Source organism: Panthera onca, chromosome B3 (assembly GCF_046562875.1).
Source record: "Panthera onca isolate mPanOnc1 chromosome B3, mPanOnc1 haplotype 2, whole genome shotgun sequence".
NCBI classification, from domain to species: Eukaryota; Metazoa; Chordata; class Mammalia; order Carnivora; family Felidae; genus Panthera; species Panthera onca.
In genome coordinates, this window is record NC_138344.1 from 37756616 (window position 1) to 37767299 (window position 10684).

General features: G+C 39.1%; 1 protein-coding gene across 4 annotated transcripts in view; it reads right to left on the reverse strand.

The window, feature by feature from the left end:
• Nucleotides 1-257: 257 nt before the first annotated feature.
• Nucleotides 258-10684, reverse strand: part of IQCH (IQ motif containing H) — a 213408-nt gene continuing 202981 nt past the window's right edge. For all 4 annotated transcript variants that reach the window (XM_078448762.2, XM_078448763.2, XM_078448761.2 and 1 more), the window contains 3 exons: nt 10050-10111; nt 4853-4961; nt 258-466 (listed from right to left, as the gene is read on the reverse strand). In XM_078448762.2, the coding sequence (XP_078304888.2) occupies nt 353-466; nt 4853-4961; nt 10050-10111 (285 nt within the window). In that variant the 3' untranslated portion in view covers nt 258-352. The remainder of the gene's footprint in view (nt 467-4852; nt 4962-10049; nt 10112-10684) is intronic.

The window sequence follows — 10684 nt, forward strand, 5'->3', positions numbered from 1 at the left end:
AAACAAAAGCTCCATAATCCTGAAGTTTATAAAGAGGTAGATCCCGAAGTGTTGTCAGGAAGACTTGTAACTTTCTTGTTAGAATATTCCTTACTGAATTCAGACAGAAGAAGAGATTGTTCAACACTCTCAAGTAAAAGCACAAATAGGTTTTAGTTTAGTAAGTAAACTAAGATCACTTAGTAAATAATTTTTTTAAAGGAGCATTACATTATAATCTGTTCTACTACACCTCCTAGCGAACAAAGCAAACTAACTCCGCTCCCCACTTTTATGTGTCACAGCAAAAAGAATGTTGCCTTTTTTCAATTCTGGATTAAAATCTAAAATCAGCAATATATTCCAGGATCATTCATTTATCAGATTTAGAGGGGTTTTTAGAATCTATGGACTGTTTGAGTTCTTCAAATCTCATTTTGTTTTCCTCCGTTACTCCTAGAATGGCTTCAATGTCATCAATGGCAGTCTGTAAATGAGCAATAAAAATAATATTCATTACTTAATTTTTTTTAACATTTATTTATCTTTGAGACAGAGAGAGACAGAGCATGAACAGGGGAGGGGCAGAGAGAGAGGGAGACACAGAATCCGAAACAGGCTCCAGGCTCCGAGCTGTCAGCAAGAGCCTGACACAGGGCTCTAACTCATGGACCATGAGATCATGACCTGAGCCGAAGTCAGACGCTTAACCGACCGAGCCACCCAGGTGCCCCAAATATTCATTATTTAAAGACCCCTTACAACTCTTTCTCCCATCCAATTATTTGTTCCTTTTTGGACTTGAGTATAATTTAGACTGGTTAAACTCCAAACGTTCCTGTCAATGAGCACCTATCTTCAAATTGTGTCATCAGTCTTGAAATAAGTAAAAAATATGAGAGTAAGAACTTGGAAACCATCATAGAAATTTTTATGGCTGCTAAATCTAATGGGGAAAAAAGGGACTTCTATTTTATACATCTTTAATTTTTTTTATTTCATTTTTCTAGTAATTCATTTTTGTTGTATTTTACAGAAGTACTGATCCATGGTAAGTTGGAAAAAACAAAACTTCAGTACAGATAATTTGAGAAACACTGGTCTAGTCATCCTAAAATGAGGGCTAGTAGGCTGATAGTGTTTATTTCCATTGTTTTGTTTGTTTTTTTCCATTGGGCAGAAAAATGCCCCCCACCTGTTTCCCCCATTTTTTCATTGAGGTAGTATTCACATACCATAAAATTCACCCTTATAAAGAGCTCAACTCAGTGATTTTTAGTATACTCAGAAGGAACCATCATTACTATGTAATTCCAAAACATTTTCATCACCCTGAATAGAAACTCTGTGCCCATTAGCAGCCATTCCTCATTTTCCCCCCTCCCTAGCTCCTGACAACCACGAATCTACTTTCTGTCTCTATGGATTGGCCCACTCTGGACATTTCATATAAATGGAATCCTATAATGTGTGGCCTTTGTGTCTGGCTTTCTTCACTTAGCATAATCTTTTCAAGGTTCATTCGTGTTGTAGCATGGATTGGAACTGCATTTCCTTGTTATGGCTGAATAATACTCCATTTTATCTAATACCTATTTTTACTTGGTTGCTTGCACTTTAGGTATCATATCTAAGAAGGCATTGCTAGCCAAAAGGTCATGAAGATTTACACCTGTGTTTTATTTTAACAGGTTTATCATTGTACCTTTTACATTTAGGTCTTTGATCCATTTTTATTTAGTTTTTGTGTATGCTTTGTAATAGAGGTACAACTTCATTTGTATGTGGGTATCTATATTCTCCAGTACCATTTGTTAAAAAGAATTATTTTGTCATTCTTGTTAAAAATCGATTGACTATAGATGTACAGGTTTAGTTTGGACTCTCAAGTTTATTCCATTGATCTATGTGTATTCTTATGCCAGTACCACACTGTCTTGAATACTGTAGCTTTGTAGTTAAGTTTTCAAGTTGAGAAGCAACTTTCTTCTTTGTTCTTCTCTTTCAAGATTGTTTTGACTATTCTGTATCCTTTGCATTTTCACAGGAAATTTAGGATTATCTTAAAAATTTCTGCAATAAAGCCAGCTAGGAAGTTCTAGGACTTCCACTGAATCTGTAGATCAATCTGGGGAGTACTGGCATCTTAACAGTATTAAGTTTTCTACTCCATGAACACATGGAGTATCTTTCCATTTATTTAGGTCTTCTTTCTTTTATGATGGACAGATCTTGTACTTCTTATGTTAAATTTATTCGTAAGTATTTTATTCTTTTTGATGCTATTGTAAATGGAATTAAAAAATAATTTTGGGGGCACTTGGGTGGTTCAGTTGGTTAAGTGCCTGACTCTTGGTTTCAGCTCGGGTCATGATCTCATGGTTCATGAGTTCAAGCCCCACATTGGGCTCTGTGCTGACAGCACGGAGCCTGCTTGGGATTCTCTCTCTCCCTCTCTCTCTGCCCCTCCCCTGCTCGCTCTCTTTCTCTCTGTCTCTGAAGATAAATAAATAAACTTAAAAAAATTAAAAGATATTTTTGTATTTTTTATTTCTAGTATATGGAAATGTAATTGATGTCTGTATACTACTGATCCTTGGGTCCTTCTTGAATTTAAGTGTATTAGCTCTAACAGGTTGTTTCTGGGTTCTTCAGGATTTCCTACATACAAGATCATGTTATTGAAGAATAGAGATAATTTTACTTCTTTCTTTAAAATCTGGATGCCTTTTATTTCTTTTTCTTGGTGAATTGCCCTTTCTAGAATAGGGTAATATGGTGATGAATAGAAGTGGTGAGAGCAGACATCTTGCTCCTGATCTTAGGGGGAAAACTTTCAGTCTTATACCATTAACTATGATGTTAGCTGTGGGTTTTTCCTAATACCCTTAACAGGTTGAGGAAGTTTCCTTTTACTCCTAGGCTGAGTGTTTTTATGAGGAAATGGTATTATATTTTGTTAAATGCTTTATCTGCACCACCTTCCATTTTTATTCAGTCTTTGTAAATCCTTGTTTATAAACTGAAAATACTTATTAGAATGTCGCTAGGGTGGTAGAAAATATTACCAAAAATGAATCTATTCCACTTTCAGGTTTTTGTTATTATTTCTATTTTATTCAGATTTATTGCCTTTGGACCTTTTGGTGAGAGTAAAAAAAAATCAAGATAACACTGACTCACCTGAGAAGGCTAGAAACCATGAAATATTTAAAAGCTACTTGAGAATATCTGACTTTTGATGATTTTGAAAGTCAGGTAAACAACAGAGAAATAGCCTTCATTTTGTCAAGCTCAGGGTTTACCAAGTCTGTGTGGTCTTAGTCTTCCCAGGCTGCTATAACAAAATAACCAGAGACTTGGTGGCTTAAACCACAAAAACTTGTTTCTTATGGTTCTGGAGTCTGGGAAGTACAAGGTCAAGATGCCAGCAAATTTAATTCCTGGTAAGAACTCTCTTCCTGGCTTGCAGGCAACCATCCCTTCTTGCTGTATTCTCTTAGGGTGGTTGGGGAGCAGAGACAAAGCAAGAGAGCAAACAGACTCTCTTGTCTCTCATAAGGGCACTACTCACATCCAGAGAACCCTAACCTCTTGACCCCATTTAAACATAATACCCCTCAAAGGCCCCTTCTCCATATACCATCGCATTGGGGGTTAAGGTTTCAACATCTGAATTTTGGGAGGACATAATTCAGTCTGTAGCACTGATTATTATTTTTGGACAGACTAAACTGACCATGCTCACGCAGACTAAATTGCTCAGGATTTTGCACATGGCAGTAACTGATGAAATGATACTAGTTGACAGTAACTTAGAATATAAATGAAGAGCTAGGTCCTTTTGGACCAGTGAAAGTTGATGCAACCCTGGGCCTAATTTTCACTGAGTCTTCTCAGTCATGTTGTGGGAAAAGCAATGGTCATTCTTCCAACTCATAAAATCATATTGAAGAGGAATTATCATCATTATTACTGTTATTAGAACAGGCTCTAATGCAAGGAAAAAAACACTCAAAATTTACATCTTTACAACAAGCTTTTGTTGGGCTTTCCATTTAAGAGAAGGATCACATGTGGTTTCCGATTGAGTCCTCTGAGTTACTTGACCTGTTTGTTCAATCATGATGAAGGCCCATGCGGGGAATCAGATGCAGATCTTGGTGATCAATACGAAGTGTTTATCTCTGCTCTGCCAGTGTTTCGGAAACTCTTGTGTGGATCTTCCTCCGTTTTCTTGCTCTTGTACCTGTTTCTCCAGTTTGGAGACTTCTAAGCAATTACATACAAGTAGCTTTCTGGACCAACATCTTTAAAGGCCATCTGGCACCTTCAAAAAGGTTAGTGATGAAATATCTGCTCCACTTTGGAGAAACAGTGGAGTAAGTGACCCATGTGTATGCCAAGGGCTTTTTTTTGTTTCTCTCTACGACACTTTATCCTTCCTGAGGTCTCAGAACTTCTCTGGGCTACATATGTGGATTCCCCAGGAATCCTTGGCCAGACATTGCATTTTCTGAAATGTAAGTAGATTCCATTCAGGATTTTTGGTTGTGACAGTCTCCGTTTTGGTTCCATTGTGACACTTCAGTTTCACCTCCCATATCAGAAAGCCCTGTTGTCATGTAAACTGGGTTTGGTAGTGGCAGCAACTTAGAACAAGTCTACTATATTTCAAAGAAAAAATTTCAGACTATTAAATTTAACTAACAGGTTCAGTGGGAACCTTATAATATTGACCCTGTACATTATAAGATATGTGCTGCTTCACAATAAAAAAAAAATGGTTTAGCACTTGTTTACAATACAGCATGAGGTATTTTCAGTCCTTGTATAGAAATTAACCAGAATCGTTAGTTAATTAACACCTCACCTTAAAATTGGTCTCGCCTTGCATATTAGGTGCTGATATTTCTTGATGGATGATGAAGAGATTTCGAGCAAAGGTCATGAGGACCCCCTGGAGATCCTCACCGATTGTTCTGTTAATGATATCCAAACAAATGAGTTTACCAACGATTCCCCTCACAAGCTTAAAAACAATCACCCTCTCATTTGTGCCTGTCTGGTGATGGAATTTAATGAGTATTTTCAATCTCACAAGGTGGCAATCTTCAGGGAGATATGAAAGATGAGGCTCCATTTTAACTTGTCAACAAAGAGGATTTGTGCAATAAATATTTTTTTATTAATCAACTTAGCAGAATATAAGAATAGCTTCAGTCATTTCTAGCGAAAGGCTACCACTGAGCTAGGAAAGTAGTATTAGCTCACTTAAAAAATTGTTGAAATCAGTTTAAAAGAATTGTTGCTAAGTATAATTCATACCTAACAATGTCTTTGTCTACAGAGCTGTTTGCACCTCAGTATTCTAGAGACTTTTGTCTGGGAGTTATTTTCTATTTTATGTATGCAAGCAATTACTGCTATGTATGAGTGTGCTCCATCCATGTTCCTAGGAGAATGTGCCCCAATCCTGAACAGGCATCTTTATAAAACCGAACACACACTTGAAGAAGATTTCAGAGACAAGCTGCATACCGTCCTATGGTCAGTGAATATTCTCAAACAACTAGACTGTTGTAAATTTTAACTTAGAAACGAAACTTCAGGTTATTTCTTCTAGTTACTTTGTGAACTTTCTGTATCAAAGGAGAAAAACGGATGAAATGAATGGATTGATTTTTAAGAATTGTTCGGTCCTGAGGGTAGGATACCAAAGATACTTCAGGCAACTGCAAAGAACTTTAGGTTACTTCCTTCCCAATTGTTACCTGTAAAATAAGTCATCCTAGAGTGCAAGGCTTAAACATTTTTGGAATGGCTGCCTTCCAGCCTGATTGGGCTTTCCCATGGGTCAGGCTGGGAGCAGAAAGCTTCCCAGGCCCCAGGACAGTAGACCATTTGTCCTGCCACTGGCTATGTGAGTTTGGGAGGAAGTTACTTCTTTTTTTCTGAAATGAAGGACTTTGACTGGATTAATGCTTCCAAACTTTTGGAGTTACAGTCCCCAAAGCCAAGGACCCTTACCCCTCATAGTTACTGAACTTTAGTATCTATCTCTTCTTTTATAATAGTCAAAGACAATGTCAGAGTCAGCAATTTTTATTTTTGTTTATTAAAGCAATTTTTTTTAAATTTTATTTTAAGTAGGCTTCATACCCAATGTGGGGCTCGAACTCATGACCCTGACTGAGATCAAGAGTCACTGCTCTACTGACTGAGCCAGCCAGGGGCCCCAGAGTCAATAATTTTTATTTTTATTTATTTTTTTTTTTTAAATTTTTTTTTTTTTCAACGTTTTTTTATTTATTTGTGGGACAGAGAGAGACAGAGCATGAACGGGGGAGGGACAGAGAGAGAGGGAGACACAGAATCGGAAACAGGCTCCAGGCTCCGAGCCATCAGCCCAGAGCCTGACGCGGGGCTCGAACTCACGGACCGTGAGATCGTGACCTGGCTGAAGTCGGACGCTTAACCGACTGCGCCACCCAGGCGCCCCCAGAGTCAATAATTTTTAAAAGTGATTTGTACTTGGGGCACCTGGGTGGCTCAGTCAGTCAAGCTTCCAACTTCAGCTCAGGCCATGATCTCATGGTTTGTGAGTTCAAGCCCCGTTCGGGCTCTGTGCTGAAGTGCAGAGCCTGCTTCAGATTCCCTGTCTCTCTCTCTCCTCCTTCCCCTCCCTGCTTGCTCTCTCTCTCTCAAAAATAAATAAATAAACATTTAAAAATAAATAAATAAAAGTGATTTGTATTTCATTGCCACAGAGTCAGTAGGTATTAGACCCTGGCTGCTTCTTAAAACAGATTCCTGGGCCCACTTCAGATCAACAAAATCAGAAATTTTGGGTTTGGAACCCAGGAATGTATAGTTTCACTGAGAACCCCAGATGATTCTTATATATACTAAAGATTGAGACCCATACTTTAAAATATTATAGTGTGTGTGTGTGTGTGTGTGTGTGTGTGTGTGTGTGTATGAAGCTGGGTCCACATATATGGATTCATGCCCCTCTCATCATCCCTTCTTAGGCTTCTGGGGTCCATGGTCCCTAGGAATTAACCTCTATTAATTCATTTCTAGAATTTCCTTCATTTTCCTTCCTTGAAAGTTCTTCTTGAATTCTGCTATTCCCAGAAATATACTAGTATAAATGGAGTCAATGTGAAGTTATCCTGGCAAAGCCAAACCACCAAATTCTGGCCTGTAAGGTCATCCCCCTGGGAGCCCTCCTCTTTCCTAAACAGGTGGCTGATTAATGTTCTTCGCCTGATGTGAACTGATGGCAACAAAGCCAAACAAAGCCCAGGCATCTCATGAAAAGCCTCTCCTTAAAGCTTCAGAGAAAATCAACAAAAACAACACAAAGATGTGTTTGCTCATCTTTCCTTTTTCCATATGAATTCTCAAAAACAATGTCTCCTGGCCATTGTTTATTAAATCATCTTTCTCAACCTCCATGACTACATGTCAGTGCAATTTCTGCTGTACTAACTATAATTCCGTCCTTTTATGGCACATTCAAGAAAGCGCAGCTGCATGCAAGTGAGAATTTCAGGGATAATCTTGAATCCTACCTAATACTCAAAAAGGAAATTAACAAACTTGGTGCAAAATTGCACAGGTAGTGATGCAGTTCACAGTAGGCTGAGAATCTCTTTTCCATAATAGGGTTCTCTATACAAGGCAGCCATACTATATGGGAAAAGCACACTAGATTCAGAGTCATGAGACACAACTACTGTGTGATGTTGGCAAACCACATCCCTACTCAATGCCCCCATTTCCTTTGTACACTATGAGAGTCAGTTAATTCCCAGGGTCCTTCTTTGCTCCAACATTCTCTGGTTCTATGGCTACAGGAAGGGATGAGAAAGATAAGATAGGAAGCAGTGGACAAGGCTCTAGAGTCTTCAGGAGGCACATGTCAATCATCAGTGTCCTTTCTGTAGGATATGTGAGTAGTAATACCATCTACACCAGTAGGACTATTTCCACCACCAAAGCTAGCCCGCCCATCAAGGCATCCCTGCCTGAAGTCTCAGGAGCAGGTATAGGCATAGCTGGGTGAGCTCCTCTTGGTCACCAGTCTACATTATTCATTCTGTGGGCTTCAGCATCAAACCAGCCCTGCTGCTTGATCAGTTTGATGATTGGGGGTTTCCTTTTTTACATTAGTCTTTTCTGTCTCCTCGATTCCCTGATGCTGTCCTCTTGCTTGGTTCCTCTGTGCCGAAGTACCCATGTGGATAAGTCTTCCTGTGGTCCATACTGCAGAAACTCTGCCTCTGCCCTATTAACACTATCCCTGTTTCATCATGTCAATTGTAGGACGCAAGTCCTGCTCCTGCCTGTCAGCCTCTGCTGGGCTCTACCACCTGCCAACAGGCCTTCTTTATGCCGCCCCCTTGCTGGCCTGGGTCTGTAAGAAGAGCAGCGTCCTCTTTGAGCTCCTATGGTTGTGCTCCTTGCCAACCAGCCCTCTGGATGCCCTTTCACTCTGTAGGTGACCTTTCCTAATGCTGTGAGCTGGTTGCTCCTTGGTATGATCTCTAGGCACCTGGAAAGCAGAGGGCAGCTCCTTCCCTGCACATGTACAGAGGTGTCCCTGGCTCTATTCTCCTCCTGGACACGAACATCCAGGCAGATAAGGTGAATGAATACTTGTTGGGGTGTTATGTCTCATTCCTGTTGCTCTCCTGAAAGTATAACAAAAGAGTGGGGAAGAGAGCCTAAAATAAACAGTGAAGGGACTCTTCTAACATGACCCAGTGAATTTTACATGTTTATGGGACCTTGGGGAAAGGTGGGTACTGGAGGGGACGACTAAGCCAGCAAGCTCTCCACCCAAGTGAAGAGAGGCATTTAAGACTGTAAACACTAGATTAAATTGTTAGCCACATTCTGGCTCCAAAGGGGAGGAAATCAAAACATTTGCATGAGTTCAAAGGGATCAGTGACATTGAGTGTCATTGCACTGATGATGGCCTGTTGTAACTGACATTGCTGTGGTAAAACAAAGGACCATACTTTGGAAAGGGGAGTTGAGAGCTGTCCTGTGCACATCTTTGCCTGTTTCAGTGTGCAGCTGTTGGGACCAGTTTCCAGGGGACTAAGCACCTAGGGGGAACTGAGGCTGCTCAGGACATTGATGCTTAGTAGAAGAATTGTCTATTATTTGGTTTTTCATGAGACCAGATCTTAGTGTGTACATGTGTTTCAATTTGAGGCCATAATGTCTACACCAAAGTAGAAGTCACAAGGAAGAGAAATACAGGGACAGTTTCCCAATTAAGTTAGGATAACTTAGAGGTATCAAATGGCCATATTCCAAGATATGAAAAGATTGTGTGTGTATGTGTGTATATATATATATATATACACACACACACAAGATATGGTATACTTGTATATATGATAAGATATATGTGTATATATATATATATATATATATATATATATATACACACACACACACACACAAGATATGATAAGATTGTGTCTCTAAAGCATGAATCCTAGATCAGAAGACAAATTTGTTAGCTCTCCAAAGTATGCTGGAGAGAAATTTGCAGGAAATAGGAAACAGAGCAGCCTCCTGAGTGGTGCTAGCAAGATTCTTCATAACATGCATCTTGAGAAGATTGTAGCAGAGCTGAAACGGGAGCTGAGGAGGGGCTATGGATCCTGCCTTTCTGGGGAGCATCTTGCCAAGTCACCAGAACACTTCTATAAGCAAGCCAGAATGACAACTGCCCTCCTACAATACGGATGTCTGAGCTGGTTCCTCATCAGATTCACTGTGCCTTAGATGTGTATGTGTTTGAACGTAATATGTTGTTGGAACTAGCCTCTTTCCCATCAATTTTGGATAATTAGTTATTGTTATGAACCCCCACTGACATATCTAGAGTCATTATATGAAATAGTTGAAGATCTAAATAAAACAAGATAGACTTCCAGTAAATCAGCATGCTGATTAAAATGCATGAGAAGTATCATTCTTATTGGTTGTCGCAGTCTATTTTCTTAGCTTATTACATCTCGTAGACACACTTTGTACTCACAACATTCCCAACTTGTCTCTCTTCAGGTGTTCATATAATATAAAAACAGTTCCTTGTCTGTCCTATAAAATTTGAATTGGGAAAAAAGAAATAGCATTTTATTTTAGCAACAAAGAAACCTACTACACCAAGACCACTAAGACTGATTGGAATTGAAATCCAGAGCTACCATCAAACATTGTGAGAAGCACATTTGGAAAAGCTGTCTCCTGAATATGGAGTATATATGGTCTAGGACAGGGTTGTTGTTGTTAATTGAGATATAATTTACATAGAACACTGTTTAAGGTATACCATGCCTTGATATGATACATTTATATATTGTGATATGATTACCACTTTAGCCTTAGCTAACACTTCTGTCACATCCTATAATTATCATTTCTTTTTGTGGTGAGGACATTTAAGACCTAGTCTCTTAGCAGTTTTGAACTATATAAAACGGTATCATTCATTATAATCACTATGCTGTGCATTAGATTACCAGAACCTATTTATCTACTTGTTGTAAGTTTGTACCCTTTAACAATATCTGTGCAATGCCCCTACTTCCCAGCCTGATAACCACTATTCTACTCTGTTTCTGACCTCAGCTTTTTTAGATTCCATATATAAGTGATATCATACAGTATTTG